Below are 27,673 nucleotides of genomic sequence, written 5' to 3'. Positions count from 1 at the left end.
TTGTTTTCAAAAAGCTTGTGAATTAAGGCAATATCGAGGCATACTCACAGTATGCACATATGCCAATAACAGACTGATTAATTGCAGTCTTAAACATCAATGGGAAGATACAACCCAAACAATACTAAGTGAAGTTGTTTCAAAATGTTTGTAATTTTTTCAAACGATTCATTTTCATCGATATACCTTTTTAAGATAAATTACTTGAAATATGTTTTACAAAGCTCATTATATTAGCCATATTTTAGGCTAACAAAATGTTTCTTCATAATATGTAAACTAAGAACATCAATAAATTATTACGTTTTAAGAGTACGCATCTAATAACTGGTGCTAATGTAATTCAATGTTTGTTTTCTTAAACTATCGTTTTGTTAGGTTCCATTTCTTTTTTTTTCAATGGTTGAGATCATGCGTCAGTTGAAGCTAGACCACCATGTAAAACCTGAAAGCACTAGACGGCCGTTTAGTCCTATTGTGGGACTCCCCAGCAGTGCGCATCCACGATCCTGCCCCTCCGTGAGATTTGAACCCAAGACCTATCAGTCTCGCGCGCGAACGCTTAACCTCTAGACCACCGAGCCGGCCAGCATCCAACGGTGTTAATGTCTAACTTCAACTAATCCACGAAATTGAGCGACACATCCACCATTGTCATCAGTGAGTTACTATTTCACAACAGACCTGGCTGAACTCCACTGGTCACTACTTCTCTCTAGAACTCCAAGATATACCTCTTGAAGCCAGTCACTAGTGAGCATATGTTGAATAATATCAGAAGGGGTATTGTGGATATTATAGTAATTTCAAATGTTTTTGTTTAAAATGAAGATCAATTATTATTGTAAATTTATACCTCTGTGGAACAAACACATCTAGACGTCTTTGATTTACTCCAACATGAAATTCTAGAAATTTCAACAATATAATTTATCTTATGAGTTAATAACATACGTTGAATGTCAGAGTATAATTAAACTTCTTCTCCAGTTGTTTAGCAGTAGACTCAATCAGTTTCTCTAACTTGTTAAATTTCTATTAAATATAGATTTATATAAAGATTTTAGTGATTTAATTTATTAAAAATGTTCGTTAGAATATTTTACATTATAACAATACTGGAAGTACAATTATGTCCTGTATTACACTTCATAAACCTTAAATAAACGACAGTTCAATAGACGCAAGTGAAATAAAATGAGTCATGAATGACTTAGCGACTTCAAGTTCAACTATAGTTTATTTAGTGATGTTACCAGTGTATCAACACACAATCATTTTCTTAATGAACTCATTTATTTTTGGCCTAATTTACTAATGATTTTCATTGAAACCCTGAGTCAATCCAAGTTAAACAACCAGGTTTGCAATGGTGTTCTTACTCAGATTGATTTAGGATCTCAATGTAATTCAACAATCTCTACACACCTATTTTATAATTATTCATTAATTGTCTACAAAATTCTTTCTCATCTAACAGAAATCATTCTTAAATTCTTTTGACTAGCATTTTCTGGTAGTCTAGCTTAACATTTTATGGTTTGCTGCAATGATGTAATTTCAAGAGCAGTTATCAGCTGAACATGTAATACAGTAGATTTCCAATAAGTCGTTTGAACAGTTAACACATTTTGAACCCTTCACCAAAAACGTTTTATAATACACTTCCAAAGAATTTCCCGTAAACAGGTTAAAGGTCAACATTAACCAATCGAGATCGAGGTCTACAGGACAAGCTATGAGCCATATGTAGAGAAATTCGAATACTTCACTTCTACCTGATATCGTTCAGAAGAACGATGGAAGCTCCACAACCAAACCATCCAGCTCAGAGAACAAAACTCCACTAAAATTTATATTGTCTGAGAAAATATTTCAATTTAAAAATTTAAATCCTCAATATTATTGAAGCCTAACTAATGATAGAACAGACTGTCAGTCTATCGTTTTCATTCGAAATAAGCCAATAATCATAAATTATGAAGTAATTTATCTTTGAATAGAACAAAGATTTCATTGAAAAGTACTTTAACACAATTATACTATCAAAATGTGTAATAATCATTCATTCAATTGTAGTGTCAGTTACTATGTTAAGCCCATATAACTTATTTTACTTTCTGGACAGGCCGATGTATCCATTCTTGAGTCTCGTTTTGACCTTGTTAATTATTTACCAAATCAACCCTGACTGTTTTATATGAGCGTACGCCTGTGTACATCTTATCCTTACTCATCACATGTCTGTAGCTTATTTTTGTCTGAATATAAATATAAATTACTGTTCGATTAAATGAAAACTGGTTCATTTGCCTTCTCCACTGCACGTTCTTTCGCTTCATTCCCTGATTGCCTGATCAAATCGATGAGTGCATGAAATACACATATTCAAAATCAATTCTCGTATTTGGCTTGTTTAATTCCATTATTCACTAACGTGATCTAAGTTGATAATTTTATACAAGGATAGATAACACATATATTTCAATGACATTCATACGATGTAATTGGAATCAATTATCGGGTTACTAAACAATAAGTGATTAATATAAATATATAATTCAAATAAAGAAAAATCAATAATAATATTTACCTTATCAACTTTATAACGTTCATCTGAACATTTCAATTCCAAATGATTATCATCTAATATAGTAGTGAAATATTCAATTAATAACTTAGTTCATTCATATAATTTATTGAATCAATTCTAAAGAGTAAAAATTCAGTAGAACTACAAACATTCTATGATATCACAACTAGACAATATGATGGTAATGAATAGTTTATTATTGCAAAAGAATTTATTTATTTACTTATAATTACATGCAATTAAATAGATTGGAAGATTATAGAACTATCTTATTTGATTTCATTGAGCTGTTTTTTTTTCTATATTTCATTTTGTTATGATCAGATCGCTAAGTGATGATACTGTGGTGTGGGTTACTTGTATCCATATAAGTAGTATATGATGGTGGTCAGGTATAGAATATATTTCGGTAGAAGATCGATAAGGGAAGAATGGAAACGGAACGCAATTGGTATGAAAATGCATGAACAATAAAATCTGAGACAATGGACTGATATTTGCAAAAGTAACAGTGAAGTTTGAGACGATGGATTGATATTTTGCAAATTAACTATTTACTATATGGTTCTCAGATTTTATTGGGATGCTATGTAATATCGAGACAAATACATTCGGTCGTCGTCACTCGTGTCATGTTTACTACAATACTATGAATATGGTTATTATTATGCCTGCCATATAACGTTATGTTATTAGGTTTAGTTTCATAGTGAATCATGAGTACGTATTAGTGATAAATAATAAAGCTAATAATAAGACCTTTAATTTAAAACGGTTAAGTGGACTTGGAGAACGATTATGATAGAGTGATTTTGGTAGAGTTTTGCTCTCTGAGCTGGATAGTTTGGTCGTGGAGCTTTTCATCGTTCTTTTGAACGACATCACCAGCACAAACTTCAGGTAGAAGTGAAGTGTTCGAATTTCTCCACATATGGTTCACAGCTTGTTCTGTAAACCTCGATGTTGATTGGTTCTTGTTGACCTTGTTGACAACATCGAGGTTTACAGAACAAGCTGTGAACCACTTGTGGAGAAATTCGAACATTTCATGTTTACCTGAAGTTTGTGCTGGTGATGTCGTTCAGAAGAACGACGAAAGCTTCACGAGAAAACCATTCAGCTCAGAGAACAAAATCCTACCAAAATCATCCACCTGAGCTACAAATCTTCACTATCTCAGGATAGAGTGAGAATAAAATTTTACAATTAGGGGTTCGATAAATAGTAAAATCGTCTTTGGTGTTGCTACTGAATTTGAATTCTGACTTACAGTTAGTAAATTTATTATCTAATAATATGTCTTTTTCAGGTTGTCCTTATTGCTTTTTCAATCTAGCATAGTGTTGGGTCAGGTGGTTGACATTTATTTGAAACACATGTCCTAGTTACCTTGGTTGATGAAGTGCAAAAAATGTATCAAAAAAAATTAGGACTGACTAAATTCAGATTTTTACGATTTAATGGTTCGCGTCATATACAAAACGTTAAAGGGTTTATGGGAACAGAAAACTTTTAGGTAGGATCTTCTTCATGGCATAACCTTAATGATATGCTATAGCGTGTAAATTGCAACACATCACAAGGAAACCTGAAGTTTTATATGTTTGAAGGGATTCGAAATTAAATTGTCAATATCGTGTTGAAAGAAATATACATAACTTAGAGCTGTTCGTTTGAGAAAAAAACAAATGATACAGATTTACGAGAAATCTAACTGTAATTTTGAAGAGAGGCAACATTTTAATCTCTGAGGATTCTATCGAATATTAAACTAACAAGATGTTAAAAGAACAAGTAGCGGTGTTTGTACATTAACCAATAGAATTACCAAAACATTTAACAGATATATGTCAATATAATTTTTATTATTAAGCTTTTCAAGAAGAACGCAGTGAACAGTTAATTATTACAAATATATCTCATTTTCATATGATATCGAAATAAGAAAAGTGAAATTCTAGAAACGCTAAGAGCAAAACTAATGACACAGAAATACTATTTTATTATGAAGATTAGTTGAAATAGGTAGCAAATAGTCATACTTTTAGAATTTGATTCTTATTATAATATAACACACTATCAACTGAGTCAAGTATGGTTAAACCTTGTCAATTATTGAAATTAATCATACCATACTTTTAAGTGATCGAATTTAAACTGAATAGATTTTAAATGAATCAGTTAAAAATGAAGTGACATTTTAGGTGATAATAAAGTAATTTGTTAAATATTAATTCAAGATTAAGGATTTATATTACTGAGAAGTATTTCATCGAAATCGAAATATCTATCTAGTGATTGTCAATTTCCAGAGGTTACACATCAGTTAATGTAAAATCTTATTTTAGATTCTTATTCTATCTGTATCTCATTTAAAAGTACCAATTTGAGATGTAAAACCATGAAAGAAAAACAAAATAAATAAATAAACGAAATTTAATTGTTTCTATTGACTGTAAGAAGTTTAAATATTTTTAAACATTTTTTTACCCAACTTACTTAAACTATAATCTTTTGATTGAATTAAATGTTCAATTTCAATTTTTGCTAATTTATGTAATAACATTTCACGACGTTCAATATATTTCTCTGCATATTCCAATAAGTTTAATGCTTTATTCATATTTGCCATATAAATAGTATCACTCATATGTTGCCAACAAAATTTCAATAAACAAGATTGTTTTTCATTTTCAGTAAGTTTTAATTTATTCCATACAACAAGAAATCGTTGTTGAATTGTATTTCTTATACTGTTTAACTTATGATCACACTACAAATAAGATATAGAATACAATTAAAGTTAATGAAGGGTTGTTTCTTTCATATAGTAAAACTATACTTCTGTTCCATTGAAACGAGATGTTGATTATTGCTGATAAAATATCATATTCAAATTGTATATTGTACGATAAGTTTATTGGTTGTAAAGCAAAAAGAAATAGAAGTTCTAACAGAGGTCATCATCATTTTATACAAATATAAGTAGATTTATATTCATTAAACAGTATGTATATAAAGTGTTAAGAAGCTATCAATATACAGCATCTATCAACAGTGAAACTATTAATACAGATTTATCAGATTGATAAGTTTCAAATAGAATAAAAACTGAATACTAAATCCTAACTGTTCAAAAGTGATAGAAGATTCGATATTTCTCTTTAATCTTCAATAAATCTGTTATATGGTTCACAAACACATACCATATAAGTACATAATACAATATTTTTACATTAACAAGCACAGAGTTAAATGTTTTGAATATTAAATATAGTTACTTTAGTTTGTTCTATATTTCATTAGGTTTAGTTATTATTATTAAACGTTTAATGCTATTGAGATAGTGGAGAAGATTTGTAGCTCAGGTGAATGATTTTGATTGAGTTTTGTTCCATGAGCTGGATGGTTTGATCGACCAAACCAATATCAAATACAAAAATAATTGACGATGTATTGTATATTCGATAAAGTATTTCACATTCAATAATAAATTTATTGAAATTAAATAAATAACCTTGTGTATGAATGAATATGACATACCATTTCTTTGCCAGTCTCGTAAATACTACAAACTGGTGAAGTATTAATTAAATTCATCAAATTAAGTTTGAGTAAATTGATTTTTTCTTCACAATTGTTTAACAACTCATAGTCACCTGAATACAAAAAGTAGGCAATGATGTAGTATAGTTAAGTCATACTATGGATAAAGACAAACATTTTATTATTGTTATTAAAATAAAAATGAAAAGAACGGATCCTAAGATAATTCTAAAAGACCACAATGGAGTGTGTAGGTTATAGTAATTTTAACAGTTGAATTCATGAGTTGATGTAAGCTATACCACCATTGGAAATCTGAGACAACTAAACGGCCCTTTCGTCCTAGTATAACACTGCTCAGCAGTGTGTCCACGATTCCGCGCGCATGATTAGAACCCAGGGACTTCGGTTTCGCGAGTGAACGCTTAACGGTGTTAATGTTTATTGTCAATCGATTTATGAGAAGCCGTGACCAGTGGAGTTCGATCCGTGTTGGGTGCAGACAGTTACTCACCTCAGACAATGGATGAACTGTTTACCATGAATCGATCGAAGTTAAATATTAACACCGTTGAATGCCGGTCAGATCAGTGGTCTAGAGGTTAAGCGTTTGCTTGTAAAACCAAAGGTCCTGGGTTAGAATCTTGCGGGCGGGATCGTGAACAGTCACTGCTAAGCAGTCCCATACTAGGATGAAACGGCCATCCACTGTATCCGGTTTTCCAATAGTGGTCTAGCTTATATCGAGTTATGAATGCAACTATTAACATTCTAAAGGAAACAGAAGCCTGGAAATATTTTGTAAATCCTTATCATAAGATAAGGTAAAGTTCAAAATGTTACAACTAATTGGATTTCATTTTTTCTAAATACTTTGCCTTCCGAATAGACATCGCTTGGAGAACATTTAAAGATCAGATAGTAATAGGGCGAAAACATTTCACTACGGTTTGGTACATCTCAGCAATGTGGATTCATGACTCCGGAAAATATCAACTCAGAGAGACTTCAGTTTATTTGTCGAGGACAGAAACATTTAAGCCATTTATCTAAAAAATCAACGAATTAAACAATGAATCATTTTTTATTAAAAAACCAGCTTTGAGTTGATTTTTCTGAAAGTTTACCTAAAAAACATGATGCGTAAAGTAAATTAAGTCTTAATCGAAATAGTTTTACACCGTTGACAATCGATTACATTTGCCTCATAATACGGACTCACATCAATCAAGTGTGTATCGCTGAATTTAAGATCAATTTTTGAGTAGTATCTTGATCAACGTATGTGGATTCTAACCTTTTTGACGTAGCCGGTTTTTCACTACAGATAGATCATATACTAAAAGAATACAACTGATGGATATTTTAGGAAAGAAGGGGTTTGTGGAGATTTTAGAAATTTCACAGATTGAAATCATGAGTCAATTGAAACTAGACAACCATGGAAAACCTGGAAGCACTGGACGGCCGTTTCGTCTTAGTATAGGACTCCTGGGTCCTGGGTTCGAATCTCTCTGGGTGCGGGATCGTGGATTTTATGAAAGGTTTGTTGAACATTTTTGTTTGTTGAACAGCTGTAGATTCTAGAATCCCTGATTTTTTGTTTGCCAATCGTTTACTAAAAATAGTTGTGACCCAATGCTAATATTCACACAGAAACTCAAATCTAGTATACATAATTTTAAGCACAAACGTATTTTCCATTAACCTGTTGACTCAACATAGCCAATATCTTGTTCATTGTGTATGAAGTTATTCTCAAAGGTTTACATTTGTCTTATCTTGATACTCTTATCTTAACTACAGACAATATGGAGATACCCACTGCGGATCATCAAATGCAGTCTTAAGTATCAACAACAAGTAGTTTCATTAAGTAAACTTGTATTTCCATATTATTAAGTCAGTAAAATATTAAAATTTTTTTGCTCTGGATCATACAGTTGACCGAATATGCATTTATATCGTAGTGGAGAAGAACAATGTATCTCTGTGAAATTACTGGTAATCTCTGGGTGAATTTCAATCTCAGATTATTATTTTAATCAAATCACTGATTGTAATGATTTCACAGTATTATTTCGACTATATAACTGACTAATATATATTGGTTGTTTGGATCTTCTCATCAATGATTAGAACTGCAATAGATCAGTCACTTTTTGACATAAGTGAATCCTGTTTGGATTGACTCGATATTCCCAATAAGTCATGGGCATTTTACCCAGTCCTAAACATCAATGGGAGATGTAAACAACCAGTATATATGAATTAAAATCCACTTGATATCGATAGCCACTGGCTAACTAGACTTAATAGCTAAGTGGAAAATATGCTGTCTCTGGAAGCTAACAGCACTTGGTTCGAGTCCCAGCGTGAACATCAGCTCTGGGATCCATATACATCCAGCTGACCAGTCTACAATAAGACGAAACACGCATCCTAGATTTCACTGATAGCTATCATTCATCTCTGTTTAAATGTTTAACTGACTGTTATGTTTGATTTGGGGAAAACAAAAGTTAAAAAGACAGATATTGTTGTTTGAAATGAAAATGATAAGAATCAATTATCATTTACAAGATTATGCGGTGATTGGTTAACGTTATAATGATTATTACTAAATAGTACGCGAAATAAAAAGTACAAAGCTTTTTTTACTAACTTAACATTCAGCAACATATTTTTATCTTCAAAACACAGATTACCTGAATAATAAATATTGAAAATCACTTATGTAAAGTTACAACGTATGTGTTCACTTACTACTGTCATTATTAACTATCATATCATTGCCTGTATTCCACGACGGCACTTCATTGGACTTGTACTGACATATTATTAACTTTTGTTTTAATCTGAAGAACATACACACAGTACAACTTAGAGAAATAACAATTTTTTTAAGAAAAAAATACATTGTTTATGGCTAAAATTGAGGAATGAAAAATTTAATTACCTATGGTTAGAAGTAGTTGACAAATATTTGTTTGAATGAATTGTTAATCAATTATAGACAACCAACAAGAAACTAAACAAAACTCCAAGCTACAGATGAATTGTTTCTGTCATGTATGTATTAGAAAGCACACAATTCAAGTCCACATTATTTGAACTGTTGTAAATCAAACACTATATTATAACATTATGCCATGTATTGAAGTATACAAATATCAATAAACAGAATACATGAAACGTTATTATTACTATGATCAATTAGTATTAATATAATCTCTAAGATATTATAGGTATTAATACCAAAGCTCGACTTGATAAGTTCAAATCAATTGGGTATTGGCTCGAATATTATTATAAAACAATTACATATTTCCAAATAAATTAATATATTTGTAATATCCCAATGAGTAAAAAAAAATTAGATTTTCTGACGTTTCATGACTCAGTGTAAACCACTTCTTCAGAGAATGAATAACCAAATCAAAATTATATGCGACCAATCAAAAATAAACAGGTCTGATATCACAATTTGTAGAAATGAAAATTTTTGATATTCTGTGACTTAATGTAAACCATTTCTTCAGAGTAAATAAATAAATGAAGAAATAACCAAATAAAATTCATACAATCTTCAATGGTATAAATTATTATATCTGTAATCTAGTCATTTAACTTTGTTTTGAATGAACCACGTTAAGAAAATATGAACTACAGTTACTCATATGAGTAGTTAAATAATCCGTGTTTATATGGTTAAATTTTTCAGAATCTACAAGAGTGATCCATTTTATATTTCAAAGAAAGATTATATCAATATTTTTTTTAGCTTAAAACTGTACACGTTGTAAATGATGCCATTCGATTAGTTTTTTTATCGGCATGATAAATTAATATTTGGTTGATATATTGTTGTCAAATTAAAATTAAAGAAACACCAAGTATATAGCATGGTTTATATGATGAATATATATTTGTATACATAATACAATTCTATGTATGGTAATTTACTATTCACGTCTGTAATTGGTTGATGAGAATAGACAAACAGGCCAGTTGTAGTATAAATATTCACCTTAAAATTATTTTTATTTTATTTGATTGTAGACAATACTTTGTGTATGAACTGTTGATATTTGTCTTAACTGAAATTACTGTACAGTCTATTATTTGCTTCTTAATTGTAGATCATGAATTGTGTCGTTATTTATCATTAATTAAGTGAAATGATGTAACGAACAAAAACGTTTAGATGTAAATAACAGATGGAGAAGCTTTGCAGTTCAAATGGAATTCTACTGTTTAATAAATAAGAACTGAAGAAAGAAGGTGATTATGAATACAGTGGTCTTGAGTGTTGTTAGAGGTATGAGGGCGGTTATCACCTCCCGGTTTCCCACACCGTGGAAGGGTTCTTTTGGAGGTACCTGAAAAGAAAATTGGATTAGAGGTGGTCTTAGTGAACTGAGAGCGTGACCGCAGTGCCCAAGTGAATGATCAAGTATAATTGATTTACTAAAACAAAAGAACAATGTAAAATTAAAATAGTCGACTGAAAAAATCTCTTTTCTAAAATGCTAATTAAGAGGCACTTGGATTTTTGGTGTGTCAGTAGGGTTTTTGCACGCCTTGGATATGATGAATTAATAAATGTCAATAATTACTAAATAGAACTGCAGTATTCTGTACAAATTGTTCTATGAATATTTAGCTTAATGTTTTAATAATTTAACTTACAATCAAAATGGGACATTTTCAAACTCTAACTCGACAACTTTAAGTAATCAAATTTTATTCATTAGTATTCACATAGTGTATTGTAATTAAACATCTGCTAGATAAAAGTAAATTTCTTTCTCTGTTTTGTACACTTTTAGTGGTCTAATATCTGACTCCACTTAGATCGTATGTATGATTATTATCGAAATATACATGTCGCCAATCCTTGCATATAATTATCGACGGAACTCGCGTTAGTGGATAACGGAATTAAACAAGTCAAATACGAGAATGGATTTTTGAATGAGTATATTTCGTACAGTTGTTGATCCAGACAAACGAGCGAAAGTAGGAAGCTAAGAGACCGAGGCAAAACGATGCGCGATAGAGAAGGCATGTTAGCCAATTCAATTTAATCAAACGTTAATCGATATTTATAACCGAACTAAAATAAATTACAAACATGTGACGAATAGGATAAGAAGTGCACACACATACGCTCGTATCAAAAGTCAAGGTGGATAAGCGAATAATTGACAAGGTCGAAATGAGACTCCAGACGAATAATTAAACTAGTGTATCCGAAAGCTAAAATAAGCTGTGTGGGCTTAGCATAGCAACCGACACTACACACTATTGATTACATTCAATAAACTATCCATAGTGTGGATTTATACATCTTATTACTTACTTACGCCTATTACTCTTCGTGAAGGAGCATAGGCCACTCACCAGCATTCTCCATCCAACTGTGTTCTGGGCAATCCTTTCCAGATCCTTCCAGTTGTTATTCATCCTTTTCATATCTGATTCTATTTTCCGACGTAATACGTTCTTTGGCCTTCCTCTTTTCTGATTCCCTTCAGGATTCCAAGTTAGGGCTTATCTCGTGATGTAGTTTGATGATTTGCGTAATGTATGTTCTATCCATTCCCATCGTTTTTTCCTAATTTCTTCTTCAGCTGGAAGCTGGTTTGTTCTCTCCCAGAGAAGGCTGTTGCTGATGGTCTCCGGCCAATGGATGTTGAGTATATTGCGTAGACAACCATTTATAAATACTCGTACCTTCTTGATGGTTGTTGTTGTAGTTCTCCAAGTTTTAGCTCCATACAGTAGAACTGCCTTGACGTTTGTATTGAAGATTCTCACTTTGATATTGGTTGGAAGTTGTTTTCAGTTCCATATGTTCTTCAATTGTAGGAATCCGGCCCTTGCTTTGCCAATCCTCGCCTTTACTTCTGCATCTGAACCTCCTTGTTCATCGATTATGCTTCCAATTTATGGGAAGGATTCTACATCTTCCAGAGTTGCGCCATCAAGAGTGACTGGGTTGCTGTTCTCCGTTTCGAATTTGAGGACCTTGGTTCTCCCCTTGTGTATGTTGAGGCCTACTGATGTGTTCTTTGGCCTTCCTCTTTTCCGCTTCCCTACAGGATTCCAAGTTAGGGACATACATCTTATTACAATTCTAAATAAATCAACTCTGAGTTTGTCTTAGAAAAGAAAAAAAATGACTGACTAGTGGTTTTTTTCTGAAGTACTCACTTATTGAATTTTTGTTCTTCATTTTTTAATTCTACTAAAGTTTTCTCATATTTTTCATTAAAATTGTCAACTGATATATTTTCAACTTTTTCACTTCGTTTTTTGTATTTATTTACTTCATGAATAAATAATTCATCCAGTTTACTACTTGGCTAAAGTGAATACATCATAATAATAATAAGACGAGTGGTAATTTCAGCAAATGGAAAATAGTTAATAAACTGACTTATGGTAAACTTCATATGATAGATGCCTTTAAAACTTAACTAATGTAACATATAAACAACAAACATGGTGAAAACCTACTTTCTAGTTACTTTTTTTAGTTACATAAAGATTAATCAGTGAGTGTAAGTTGCTAGTTCTGTTGATTTGGCAGGAGAAATATCAGTAACCATCGATTTATTAGTTTGTATTTCTGATTAACCATTGTTTTATGTAAAGATTGAATCAACCATATTATCTCGGTTGAATATTATTTACGTAAATTAGGCGCTTGAATGTCTTAATAATTTATGCGATGACTTTAGTATTGGTTTCGGTTTTGAAAATTTGTTAAGTTGGGATTTGGATATCGCTTTCCTGAAAATGACTAAAAACTGTTCATTATCAACCACTCTTGTACAATACAGAGTCGACTGTTTGGTTATCACAGTAATCATTAACACAAAATGATTAGAGCTAAGAAATAATTTATACTTCAACTATTGAGCTACAATTCTAACAGTATACAGTAGTACTAATATTAATCACTTTGGTTGCATGATAATAACTATACTATAACTAAGTTATATACTTAAAAGAATTGATGTAATAATTCTATTCATTGTGATAAACGTCCCTGATTATTAAAACGAAATATTTAGAATATTCATTCAGAACGTTTTGTAAATTACCAGTGTTTTTGTTCTTCGAAACATAGTTTCATCTTCATCAGTGTGCAACTTCAAAATTCTGTTAGGTAAAACAAAGAAAAACGTTACTGTGAGTAGTTTTGTTTGAAATGTTTGTTGTGTTATATACAAAAGTCATTATCTTCCTCTTATGATCTCTTAATTAGGTTGATTTATACAAAACTATTGATCGCTTTCATCAATTATTTGATCAGTTAATTACGAAAAAAACTTCCCGCTCAATGAGATAGAGCTTACATTGTTACTACAAAGTATTAACTCCTAAAAAGTCTTTACATTTCAAACATAAATATGAATGAAGTTTTGTACTAAAAAAAATTCTGGCAATTGAATGCTTTTGTTTTCAGATTGAATTAACTAATAAAAGTTTGTTATCACTTACGGTAAAATCCATTTTGATTTATCCGTTAAAAATGATTGACTGAGGTTCGTAAGTACAGATTTAGAATTATTATTGAATAATTGACAAGCTGTTTCATAAGTTGGTTTCATGTCTATCTCATCAGGAACTGGTATTTCAAAGAATTTAAAATTTTCATTATCCTTAATTTGTATATAATGATATTTATATAATTAAGAAAGAAACAAAAAAAAAGAACATTATCAAAATTGATTGAGAATAAGTCAAAATATCTTAGCTCTATGTACTTGTATGTAACAACATTGGATTCTTTTTATACAATGGTATATCATGAGCTGAAAAATCATTGACTGTAGAACTTTTAAAGATGTTTGTTTGGAAGGTTTATGATCAGTAAATCCATCAAACAATATATTACTATTTATACAATTAGATATCGAAAGGTTGTTTACATGATATAATGTAAATACTAGTTTTACATTAAACATTGATAATCCAAATAAAAAATCGTTATAAAATGTTTGAACTGGATAAGGATTAAACTTATAACTTGTAAGAAGAAAATAACAGGTTATCATTGTGTAATCTATGATAAAGAATTCAAAATAATTAGTGATTTTATAAAGTTAAGCAAAAGTTTTGAATTTTGAGTGATATATTTACTAAAAGTGAATTTACTTAAGCTATAGATAAGATATAAAAGTATGAAAATCCTATGTAGAAAGATCATACGGAAAACAATCACTTCATTGCCTAAAAAATGGTGATTTTGTTAGTTTTTTCTTCCTCATTGATACTATAATATCTCTTAAACAGTAATTAAAGATTCATTTGGTGTCGTTTTACTTGTATCTTCACATTGTTATTTAAGACTGCAATTGATCAGTCTCAGTAGCTAAGTGGATAACGCGATGGCGTTTGGAGAAAACGGTGCTGGGTTCGAGTCTCGGAATGAACATCAACTCTGGGATGCAGGTACACCCAACTGACGAGTCCCAAACAGGACGAAACGCGCTTTGTCCTCGATTCCACTGATAGCCATTAATCATCTTTGCTTAATAGTAATTAAAGATGTTTAAGAAGATATTCTTATTTCTGATTGAAATCATTCGTTGATTTATCGAAAGCAAGGAGAAAGTTGATAGTTGTTTCTACCTACTTATAACTCATCAGAAATGAGCACTCTATAGATCGTGTAAAGACCGAATCGCAACTCTATGAATCATTGTGGTACAATCAATTGAATGGAATTCATCGCTCTAAATCAACTTCGTTGACTACGAAAAGGCATTTGATAGCGTGGACAGAACAACATTATGGAAACTTCTTCGACACTACGGCGTGCCTCAGAAGATAGTCAATATCATACGGAATTCCTATGATGGATTAAACTGCAAAATTGTGCATGGAGGACAATTGACAAACTCGTTCGAGAAAAAGACCGGTGTCAGGCAAGGTTGCTTACTCTCACCCTTCCTCTTTCTCCCGGTGATCGACTGGATCATGAAGACGTCAACATCTGAAGGGAAACGCGAGATACAATGGATACCTAGGATGCAGCTGGACGATCTAGACCTCGCAGATGATCTGGCCCTCCTATCACAATCGCAACAACAAATGCAGGAGAAAACGACCAGTGTAGCAGCAGTCTCAGCAGCAGTAGGTCTCAACATACACAAAGGGAAAAGCAAGATTCTCCGATACAACACACCATGCACCAATCCAGTCACAATTGAGGGAGAAGATCTGGAAGATGTAAAAATCTTTACATATCTGGGCAGCATCATCGATTAACACGGTGGATCTGATGCAGATGTGAAGGCGCGGATCGGTAAAGCAAGAACAGCATATTTACAACTTGGAAACATCTGGGACTCAAAGCAACTGTCAACCAACACCAAGGTCAGGATTTTCAATACAAATGTCAAGACAGTTCTACTGCATGAGGCGGAAACCTGAAGAACTACAAAAGCCATCATCCAGAAGATACAGGTGTTTATTAACAGTTGTCTACGCAAGATACTTCAGATCCGTTGGCCGGACACTATTTGCAACAACCTACTGTGGGAGAGAACAAACCAGATCCCAGCGGAGGAAGAAATCAGGAAGAAGCGCTGGAAGTGGATAGGACACACATTGAGGAAAGCACCCAACTGCGTTACAAGACAAGCTCTCACATGGAATCCTGAAGGTCAAAGGAAAAGAGGAAGACCAAAGAACACACTACGCCGGGAAATGGAAATAGACATGAGAAAAATGAACAAGAATTGGATGGAACTAGAAAAGAAGGCCCAGGACAGAGTGGGTTGAAGAATGCTGGTCTGCGGCCTATGCTCTATTGGGAGTAACAGGCGTAAGTAAGTAAGTAAGTAATGAGCTCTCTGACGTGTAAACAGATAATATACTATCTGAAACCTTCAAATTTAGCTCTGGGAATTTTATTGTTTTACATGTAATATGGATTCTCATAGTTCACTCTTTGCAAATTCAATCGGTGGACTGTACGTAGTAAATATCATTCGACGTTATCGGTGTCAAGTTCTTTTTCATTCTACATCTTTACCTTCTTTATGTCCGACTTCGTTTTGCATATTCCTCTATTCTATTTATTATTTTCAGGAACCCTTTCCATCTCTAATAACTTTTGAGCGTCCAATGTGAGTTTTCTGTTGTCTTCTGATATTCTTGATTATTAACATCAGCTGACAATATTCACTTTATTTATGGTTGTAATCACATCTTTTTGATACCTGCTATATATATTTTCAACCCTAGTATATCTGTCGAAAGTCGGCTATATTGTGACAGTTTTCATACGTTTGTAATTTCCATCTTCATCTTAAAATTGTCTGCTACTAAGATTCCGACACAGATATTAGCTGCCATATATCGCATGTCGATATAAATAACTCTGTATATATATTTTGGAAAGTATTGTTCTTTGATTGTGTAAGAATTCAGTCAATACTTCAGAGATCTCACTATTTAAGGTTTATATTGTATTTTGTCTAATTTCATAGCTAAATCACCGTCTCTGTGGATAATCTTGAATTTTGTTTTGTTGGATCTGTAAGTATTTGATTTCATCTGAATATCACGAATTTCCGACTTAATTTCAGTCAATGACGGAAATTACCTTCAGATTATTCAAATAATCACAAATCATTTATTATTTTGAATATTCAACAACTCCGATAAGAACTGATTATATTTGCACTAACATGGTTTCTCCTTCTTACATATCACTTGGATTCATTCACCTTCTCTGTTATCTTTTATTAAAAACATAAGGCAGTAAAATAATATTATATTTACGTGACCTGAAGTAATGCTTATAGATCCATACTTTGGTGGCATGTCTTAATCCAACAAACTCGAGAATTATTATTCTTTTCAAAGTTATTACAGATGCAATGAAAGTACGAATTAAAATTACACAAATGTGGAGTATCATATATGTTGTAACTTACACTGGTAAATTTCATCTCATTGAAATCTTTTGCGATTGTATTGATAAGATTAGTAAAGATTTCATCATTTTCATCAAGAATAGGCAAATTTCTATCCAACTGAATGTCAGTTTCTTCATCAACCTCAATATATTATTATATATTTATTGCCAAACAATGTTTTTCCAAAACAAAAAAACATAGTTATTTATCATATTAAAGCATTCACCGAGTAATAAATCAAAGATAACTAACAGCATGTCATTCAATGACCAGTGTCTGTTAAAGCTGAGCATCAACAGAACAACAGAATAAACTAAAAATACATCAAAAATAATCGTGGTCGAATATTTCCAAATTACTTTAATAAGTTATGTTTCCCAACAACAGATCAATGCAGAACGAACTACTGTTCAGTATATTTTCCAATCGATAGGACGATGAATATTTTACTTGTTTCAAAAATGGAACAAGTTGACAACAATGAAACAAATCTTTTGCACTCCTTTCAAAATTTCATCAACTACAAATACGGAAGTGTTTAGATAACTTCCAAGATGAATGAAGTGGTCAACAATCACGACCACTTCATTCTATATAGTAACATTAGTTCATACCAATTCTGCTTTATATATTTATATATACATTATCGTGGGGGCAACTATTATGTTAAGTTTAATAATACTGTGTAGACTACTTCAACCACTGGATCAAAATCTGTCGCAAAATACCTCCATTAAATTTATCTTAACACAAATAGCTTAAATATTGTTACTATCAACTGTTTATGTTCACAGAAATGGTCTTATTCACATTTCTTTCATTTATCACTGATCTTAAAAAAACTAAAGTGTCTTAGTGATTGTAGGTACTTTGCCATTCGTCTTGTCAAGTAAAGTCGAATATATTTTCAAAAGTAGAACCTCACAAAGATAAGATGAAATTATTGCTTTCGAGACAATGTGTAAATTATTTCGATACTTTTTATGTTAAATATGAAATTACAACCAAATGTAAACTTGATCAATACAATTGAATACTTGACTCTGGTAACTACCTAATCACTTATTGTTGAGTTGATTTATTACAAGTGACAATGACTGGGCCAAACATTTATTCATGTAAATGTTCACTTGTAGTCCACTAATATACATAGTCAGTCAGTCAGCCACTGAATATATAAGGAGTGACTTACTTCTTTTGCATATTCATTCCATAATGGACCCATTGTTTGTAGTAAATTTTCGGAGACACAACGTCTGTCAGTAGGCCTTACATCAGGTGTTAGTATAACCTGGAAGAAATCGTCAGTTTTTGATTGTTAAGATATAACATCCTGTTAAATTTTACTAAATCATATGTAAAATATTTGAAGAGAGGGTAAACGGTTTCTGTTACAAATGGTCCTAATCAGGAGGAGTTCTGAAATTTGAGGAGAACCGTAAAACTATTTCACCGTTGCATGGTAATAAGTAGAAGTTTAGACCTACAACTCTATATGCGACTGAAACTTCTACTCTCAGTTCTAATGATGAAAAAGACTCCACTTAGCTTTTCATGCCCAAATCTAGTGATCCTTATTTGAGAACATCAGTCATTATCTGATGTAAAATATATTTTAATCATTCAAGTAACAAATTATTTTACAGAACAGTAATTCACTTCCCATTCGTAAAACCATATTTGGTTACAAGTTATTATCCTACATATTTAACTGAATGAAATGACAAATTGAAGGAAAATGGTACTAATCTATCTTCACACTTTAGTTTCTGTTTACCCATAAAAATTAGTCAATGGTAAATTATTTCACTTTACTTTACCTTGACATATAGAATTTAAGGATGTAACATGTAAATTGTGGTTTTACGTTTGTCGAAAAGATATTTGTTATGTCAGTCATTATTCATATTTGTGCATAGTTAAGACAATTTCCATGCATTAGTTGAAACATGAGATAAAACATTCAAGTATCTTTATTATTAAATAGACTGTTATATTAAAAGTGACTGGCTAACTAGATTTCTTTTTTTAATAAAAAAAGAAATTGTGAAGTCAGTGTTTATTTTCTTCTCAGAGACATTTTGAATCGATATGCCATGGAAATCATCTATTCCGGTTCATTAATGATGTTGGGGACAATAGATCCCCAAAACTCATAGTTTGTAATTTCATCTTATCGATTAACTTATCGATTAAATGTTTAAATAGCAGTCAATTGACGAAATTATCGATTAAATATTTGAATAGCTGTCGATTGATAAACTTATTGATTAATGTTTAAAAACATTTTACTGTGACAATATCGATTATAAATATTTGTATAAATACGCTTGACTTCTGTGCTTGACCTGACCTGGTATCTGCTGTTTGCCTGTAGAATACACTTCCTACGCCTTACAAAGACTTCTGATCGCGTTAGCTGAGTCGGGGACAACGGGCCAGAATAGTCTATCGAGATTCTTAATCCCTTGATCTGATCGATAAGTCACTGCCCACCTAATCGGCTGCCCCTTGAGATATAACAAATGATCGTGGATAAATACTTACTAGACTCATTTAAAAATTGTATCATAAAATTAATTAAGTCTAGAAGGTGTTGTCCTCTAAACAAATAACTTATCGTTCAATATAACTATAAAATTTATAATTATTTGTTTACCGTATTTTCAAATGACTTCATTAAGAAACTTGGTTGCTGAGATATACTAAGAATAGGTTTAGCTTGTAGTTGATTTAGAAGTATTTCATCAGATAGGTTACGTAATACACCGACCTGAAATGTAAAATATTATTTACTAGTTTTTGATAAGTGAATCACTGACTTTCCGAAATCGAATTTGTTAGCAAAGTAAAAATCCAAGACGTAATTCATTTGTAACTCTTTTTTTAGATTAAGCTGAAACAATTGGAGTCAGTGGTATTCGACTAACAATGATGTTAGTGACTTAGGTTTCACAGAGATTTCATCTTTTAAGCTTTTTAAAAAAATTAAATATCTTAAAGGCTAACACAAAGAATTCTAAAATCTACGGTTGAATAAATTTCGACTGCGTCTCCTGTAGGACGGTCAACGACTGGAATGCCTTGTTCAAACAAACAGAATCAGTCCAATTGACGAACAGTTTTAAAACTGTGTCTTCACAGAAACACCTACTACAAGACTAATACTACACAACCGATCTACTAACTTTACGGATTAAGACAATAAAGCAATCACAACACTATTTCTAGCAAAAATATATGTTAAAAGACATAAAATAGTAAACAATAGTCCGTCAAACAACATAACCAAACTATTACATTAACTATCATTTAGAGAACAAAGTACTTGGTGTTTTTAAAAAAACACACTTCTTTCCCCTAGCAGTCAGTCCTACAGAGTCGTATCGAGATGATTAGATTTTAAGTGCTATACCAGACTTTAATCAGTATGAAAATTCTGATCGCCGCCCACACATTGTAAGTAATGAAAATACATGATTTGAGACTGACTTATTTAATAAATAGTATTAGAAGTAAAAGTCTTTTTCATTCATATCGAATATTAATGCACTTTCAACATTGAATTAAATCTTATTTACTATTTCTTAAAATAAAATAAAAATCAAAGTATTGACTAAACGAAATCCTTAAATTTCATATTTTTACAAAATACTACAGGTTCTCTTGATCAGTATTGATCAAAACTTAAATATATCTCATTTTTCTTTGCCAAGTCACATGTAATCAATCTATTAGAGTGAAGAGTTTAATCTTTGAATTAGCATGTTACATATCTCAACTGTACAACTACTACAATACCTATATTCATCAGTACCAATAATGATTACTTTACAGGCAACTTGTAATATCCTAAATAAAGACAATTACAACCAGTAGAATAAATAAATCAGATACAATTAGTTTTCGCGACGGCGGTTGGCTTACAAGTGGATAAATTGAACAAAAATCAGTAATGTTACTCTATTGAAAACTTCATTCTTTTCAATAACTACGAGGGCTCCCCTTAATCACTATGACTTATTTGAGATTTCATTGCACTGTTTTGATGTGCTGTAACAAAGTAGTAAATGGTGGAGAAGATTTGTAGCTCAGGTGGATGATTTTGGTGGAGTTTTGTTCTCTGAGCTGGATGGTTTGGTCCATCCAGCTCAGAGAACAAAACTCCACCAAAAACAAAGTAGTAGGGCTGAAATTGTGTGTGTGTGTGTAGATTGTGTGGAACATAAATAAGGTCAAATATGGTTGTTTGGATAAACACTCTAGGTTAAATAAATATTCAGGCCTTTTTTCTTATTGAGGGCAGAGGGATTTAGCATTATGTGGAACACTTCGGCTACTCGCCTGTCTCTATAGTTGGAGAAACCTTTCTGAATTGTTTTGATATTTTTAATATCAATTTGGTGATTGCTGAAAATAGCCCGGACTGCTATTTTTGATTTAAATTGTAAACTTTACAGTAATAAAGGATTATTAGGAGGCCTTTTTGTGTAACCTACGTGTTCCTTGGCGCGAGTCAAGATCTCACGGGGGATCTCACTGCTTCATTCTCACCTGACACGAAATTCAATACAGTGACAAGTCATACAAATTCATCTAAACCAATAATAACTGGAAATTGGCATATTCAGATCTATTATGATTTTGATTGTACTAAAAATAATCTTCATGGTTTCCTTTGTACTATTTAAACTTGTTTTAATTCAATGTCGGTTATTTATTTACTCAGAAGTGGCTTACATTAAGCCAGTGAACGTCAAAAATACAATTTCCTACTCATTGGGATGTAAAAAAAATTATATTTATAATCAAAAGGATTAGTACAAAAGAAATAAATTTACGATCATTGTATAGCCTTTAGTCTTAGTCATTTATTTTTGCTAACTTACTTTCTTGTTTCAAGATATTTAATGTCTTCGTATATTAGTATTTTGATGATTGAATCATCTGTTGAACTTACGTGGTTATACTGTAACAGTGAACTATTTTATGTACGTAATTGTGTTTTTTTTAATCTTTTTCATTTGAGTGCGTTGGCTCACCATCAACAATCACAAATCTCATTCCATTTTTAGTGTCTTCGTATCTGTCTATTCGGTTCTGTGTCCCATTAATATTTATTGATGTAAATGATACGTAATGAAATTATTACTCTATTTACTAATATGTGCCGCTCCTTCCTTTGATAGTTATTCATGTATACATTGATCCTTTTAAAAATTTAGTTTTCTCTACATACAAAACAAACTATCGCTAATTATTTATGAGCCCACTTCCTATACGATGAGAAGAACTATTATATTCGTACAAAAATAAAACTCACTTTAAAATATTCACATTCGGAGTCAGTGCAAACATTTGTGGACAAATCAGTGGGGTAGTTTGTTTCAAACTGGGAAGGGCTTCTCTGACTTTCTGCAATAATTCATGATTGATATATACGTTTCCAAATCTGAAATTGGAATACCTTCTAAAGATAGTCCATTGTTTATATCACTGGAATGTATATTAGAGTTAGCAATTTTTGTTTGAAGTGGTCCACATTACCTGTATCCTTGATTATCAGAGCATACCGTTTTATTGTACATGTACACTATTTCTCTAAAAGCTTCCAAAAATTTAGTAAATTTTGTAAATACCCTTTGGAATGCTTTCCTGTTGGGATGAAAATGCCGACGTATTTGTTTCCGCTCCGGGTCCTAAAGATAGTTCTTTTACAATCTTCGCAAAAGTTTTGATTATTTTGGACCATTGTGTCCCATCCAAAGAGAATGACTTCTTAGTAAATTAAAAAAGGTGAATGTGGACATACTGAGTCTTTAAATGAACAAATGAGTTCTTGTTTTATTTTTTCAAGTTCTTGTGTAGTTATCGAAATCTACAAAGTTATTTCACTCGTTCATTTAAAACAGTAAGCTATCTAACCACCATTTGTCTTAAATCTTCTTCTAAACTGTTACCTAACTCCTCCGTTAACATAGTTTTAAAACCTAATAAGGTGATACTCATTTTCGTATAGCGTCGAGTTGTTATTTTGTTTGCAATTATCCTTCAAGTGTGAGTGGGAGAAAAATGGTTTTTGTATATCTGAAAGAACCAATCAATTCAACCAACCTATCAATCTAAAAAGTCATAAAACGAACGAAAACATGAAAATTGCTATTAATCAGGCATAACTATCATTATGAGTAATTAAACGAAACTTAAAGCACTCAACAATGGGAAAACACAAGTAAAAAACAGTGGAAAATTAAAACGTTTTTAGAAGATTGTTACAACTGTAAGCCGTTACCTTGCATGATAACAATTAACCCCATACGACGACAATCTTGCTATGAGGTGCAGGCTTCATAAATCTTCATTAAATCACAGCCCATACTTTGGAACTTATCAAAGGGATCGACTAATTTACAAATAATTTTGTTTCATTATTTGTAGCATGATAAGACAGGCAACAATTTCAGGTATCTTCAACAGTATACACCTTGAATCCCAACGAATTACGGCCACGGACTTGAAGTTTTCGAAGCTCTATACATAACTATACGGCGTACATGTGATCCTTGAAATGCCATGATTTTTTTACTTAGATGACATGTATGACGTAAGTACTTACTTACTTGCATACGTGTAAATGCACTTTAAAAATGTTTTGGTGTCATTCTTGCCATCTCAAAATCTTTTTCATAGGATTTTTGAAATTTATTGCCTTTTTAAAGGGTTATTATGCATGAAACTGTTATGTTCCGACAAGAATAATGAATGGTAACTTTTGGGATCCATTTATGGACCAATACTAAACCTATATTTCTATTGTATAATTATTAAGTAACTAAACCATACATATTCATATTCCTCTTATTATAAGCTCTATTTTGACCCTTAAACTATTATTATACGTTTTACCATTCTTGAGTTATACCCAGTATATTAATTACTACCTCCCTCATTCACAGCCACATCTGGCTAATTCTTGTACAAGTGTCTTTTCATATTTTATTGCTACGTTGTGGTCTGTTTGATTGGTATATAAACTCAGTATGTTTGAAATATAATGATTCATATTACAGAGGCTCGAATTGGTGTTCTGGACTCAACTGGCTGGGCTAGGTGAAAAGCAGGGCCAATCAGAACTCTAGGCTGCTCATACGGGTTCGCGCGTCATTGATCCGATCGATAACTCACTGCTCTCTAATCGGCGGCCACAAGTTATAGCAGAGATTTACAATTTTATATTAAAATATATTATTTTTAAGACAGAGTATGACTTTGCTAGAACGTACGAATTTCACGCGACTCATGTATTAATTATTAAGTATTCAAAGGCTACTAAGTATGTATAACAGTATCAAAAATGAGTACTGTGAGTCATCGACGATACAAATGTTTGAATAAATATACTGAGTAAGCTGTCCGGCTGTTGGTGAATATCCTAGGCACACTGCTATAATCATATGATGCATATGCATCATAGGGTCATGGTCAATGCAGTTCCCAACGTTCGATTGTTGCAGTTAGCTAAAATTAATACAAAGTTTTTGGAGGCACTGCCCTGTAAGTTATCCAAAACTGATCTATTTTATCCCAATGTTGGGAGTTTGGGACAACTCAACAAGTAAAATATTTAACTCCTACTAATATTAGTACACTTACACTAAGAAATGAACATTATCGATAATGATGACAAGCAAAAAATTTGTGATATTAGAGATATCTGATAGTCAGTATCAGAGGTTGATAAGAGGAGTTTCAGAACGTCACAAATCTAAACATCTAAATCTCCTCGTCCATTTGTTACTATGGTAACAAGGTCATTTTGCACGAATATTTTCTGCATCAGTTTCAGATTTGAAAGAACAAGGGGCTAGATTGTCTATGTTATTATAAAAACTGATACTCTCTCAGTTGACCCAACTTTCTTTTTAAAGTGTCGACATATGAAGCTGCTACTGGTTCACGCACACATGTTACACTTTATGGAAGATTTTGGATGTCCTTATTCACCAGCTATTCACAGTATTTTTCCGTCTCACGTCAATTTTCATGATGGTTGTGCCTGTTACATAGCTTTTATTCCAGGTTATTGATAGTTTGACGTAGTTTTTGCTCACAACCTAGTAATGTTTAGTCAGTCTAGTGTGGTTATTTGCAACAATGCGAACTCGGGCAAGTGAAATTCACCATTTAACAAGTCAAAAATAGACAGCAATCAGAGTTTTATACAAAAAATGAGCTTTCAGACACTTTACAGCGGATTCACCTGCCTAGTTATTATGGTGATGAACATGGGTGTTGGTAGTTGTTTCTAAAACAGGTTGAAGCAATTTGGCATTAAACTATTTATGAATATTGTATAACTTGCTAATATACAACCATAAACAGTATTATCCATTATAATTATCTTCATTTTCGACTGAACTGACACATTATTATGTAACTTATCTGAGAAAAATAATCTGAGTAAAAATTAACGTTGATAGCCTTGTAGTGACTCACGTTTATCACGAGAACACGACTGGTTTAATAAAAACAATTATTATTATTATAACCAACTGTACCAGTGTTTGTTTCAACGTGCTTTTGTTTGACTGTGCTAATGACAGCTATTTTGTGCTTCCATTCTTTTACTGACACTTCGATTGTAACTTCGCGCGAATTCGGTTACCTTCTGTAACCAAGGTTGTATCCTGGCACGATCTCGGTATCCTTTCGATGCCACGAGATCGCCAGCAAATAAACATCGACTTGGTCCATTAATTGCCTTCTGATATTTGGCTTCTCGGGGATTTTATGGAGTCATTTGGAACGAGCTTCTTACGCCTTCTGATCTATTTGGCACGTGTTTCTTGGTAGCGGTGTTCATAGTTAATCTCAACTCGACGCCACGCTACAATTGGTAATCCCAATCCGACCACAATTGATGACCCGTATTTTGGAACACGCCTCTGCTTCTGGTCAAATCTTCCAAAGAAGCCAATTCGGTGAGTCTATGATTTATCTATCCACGTCTGTCGTATATTTTCATATTTAATATATAATATACTCGACATGACGGATAACGATAAGAATAGTATTAATATAATAGACTCACATGTATGTGTACCGAATCCTTGTCACTTTATTCGCGTGACGATGAATTCTACGCTTTATTCGAGAAATTTCCCCCTATTAACTATTCTCCTCGCTGACCCGGCTGTTTGGTACGGAATGCATTCGAATAAGCATTAACGTCTACCTCCCAGCATCAAATGGTTAAGTTGAACGGTTTCACTGCCAACTTAAAAGTGCTCTACGAGCACACGAGAACGACAACTGGTACGAAACCTTATCGGTCGTCCTCTAAGGTATTCAAACGAGCCTGATGGCAGATATACAATGTTCCGCCGCTGAAATGGTATACGGCACGACATTGCGTCTGCCCGGAGAATTCTTCACACCACGGAGCAGACCTAATTTCGGTAAATCAGACAACGTCCGTCGACTGTCTGCATTTATGTGAACGCTGTCTCCGGTGTCAACTCGAATACAACATCGACAGGTCGCTCTCTCTCGAGAGTTATCTACCTGTTCACATGTTTTTGTACGAGTAGATTCGGTACGCAAACCTTGGCAACAACCTTACGAAGGCCCTTTTCACGTGATCGCTCGTCACGAAAACACCTTCAAGGTTGATCGATATGGACGCGTCGAGATCGTCAGCATTGATCGTCTCAAACCAGCACACGTCGATGACAGTGCCCTATCTGGTAACCTGAGATTCAATGCTAGACCTATTAAACCTAGCGGGATCCTTAAATCTTCTTCAGGTCCCACGCTAGATACATCTGAGACCTCATTCTCACGTCCCGGTCAACAGCACGCGTCATCTGCACAGTCTACGGACGAGACGATAGTCCCACGTCCAGATCAGCAGACCACGCCGCCTCTGACCTCGGATGAGATTGCAGGCTCACGCGATACGAACGAGACTGCCGTCTCACGTTCCGGTCGCCGAGTACGGTTGCCCGTACGCTTCCGCGAATAGTCGCACAGTCAACAACCGATACGGTGTAGGATTATTCCTATACTACACGCATGCTACACTCTTCTCTTTTTTGATTTTCTTTTTGTTTCCTGAGCCCACGCCTTCGACCATCTCCGTTTGGTTCCGTCGACTTCAGTCAACTTTGGCGAAAGCTGGACTGGCCACCCATGCTCTTGTCAACGCACTCAGTCGATATTTTGGTTTCGAATGCTTGGCATACGCTTGGTCTCGAACATGGTCGTTATGGTCGCTTCTGGTCTTTTGGCTCAACGTGGTTTCGTCCTTCGTCTGCAGCGTTTCTGGTCCGCATTCCCTACGAACGCCCTCTTCAGATTCTGGATACAAACCACTCTCGTGTAGCATGCCAACTCAAGCAACAAATACAGCACATCGCTCCTGGTACCGTTCTCTGAAAACGACCTTCGTTGGCAACTCGACGATCAACGATCGCTTTCCTGTTCGCCAATTCTTCCGTCCTACAATCGCTCGTCAGCCGATCAGTCCCACGATTTAAACCGCTTTTTATCGAAAGTGTAAACCCTTTCTAGCGGGGGCTCCTGTAGT

At 33.0% G+C, this 27,673-nt stretch overlaps 1 protein-coding gene across 4 annotated transcripts in view; it reads right to left on the bottom strand.

Annotated features, from left to right (window-relative positions):
* Positions 1-24,883, bottom strand: part of CCDC87 (Coiled-coil domain-containing protein 87) — a 26,623-nt gene extending 1,740 nt beyond the window's left edge. Inside the window, exons 1-19 of one of the 4 annotated variants that reach the window (XM_051213509.1) lie at positions 24,739-24,883; positions 23,011-23,207; positions 22,898-22,963; positions 22,725-22,860; positions 22,633-22,693; positions 22,553-22,581; positions 22,409-22,500; positions 19,745-19,858; positions 18,278-18,376; positions 17,104-17,226; positions 13,655-13,815; positions 13,255-13,312; positions 12,359-12,510; positions 8,906-8,997; positions 6,137-6,252; positions 5,093-5,366; positions 2,594-2,646; positions 955-1,035; positions 857-908 (exon numbers count right to left, since the gene is read on the bottom strand). In XM_051213509.1, coding sequence (XP_051069499.1) covers positions 891-908; positions 955-1,035; positions 2,594-2,646; positions 5,093-5,366; positions 6,137-6,252; positions 8,906-8,997; positions 12,359-12,510; positions 13,255-13,312; positions 13,655-13,815; positions 17,104-17,226; positions 18,278-18,376; positions 19,745-19,858; positions 22,409-22,500; positions 22,553-22,581; positions 22,633-22,693; positions 22,725-22,860; positions 22,898-22,963; positions 23,011-23,094 — 1,809 coding nt within the window. In that variant the 5' untranslated portion in view covers positions 23,095-23,207; positions 24,739-24,883 and the 3' untranslated portion in view covers positions 857-890. Of the gene's footprint in view, positions 1,036-2,593; positions 2,647-5,092; positions 5,367-6,136; positions 6,253-8,905; positions 8,998-12,358; positions 12,511-13,254; positions 13,313-13,654; positions 13,816-17,103; positions 17,227-18,277; positions 18,377-19,744; positions 19,859-22,045; positions 22,362-22,408; positions 22,501-22,552; positions 22,582-22,632; positions 22,694-22,724; positions 22,864-22,897; positions 22,964-23,010; positions 23,208-24,738 lie in introns of all 4 variants that reach the window. The other 3 variants (XM_035730314.2, XM_051213508.1, XM_051213507.1) reach the window with 3 other exon arrangements.
* Between the last annotated feature and the right edge of the window lie 2,790 nt (positions 24,884-27,673).

This window comes from Schistosoma haematobium, chromosome 3 (assembly GCF_000699445.3).
Source record: "Schistosoma haematobium chromosome 3, whole genome shotgun sequence".
Lineage (NCBI taxonomy): Eukaryota > Metazoa > Platyhelminthes > Trematoda > Strigeidida > Schistosomatidae > Schistosoma > Schistosoma haematobium.
This window is presented reverse-complemented; position numbering and strand designations above follow the sequence as displayed.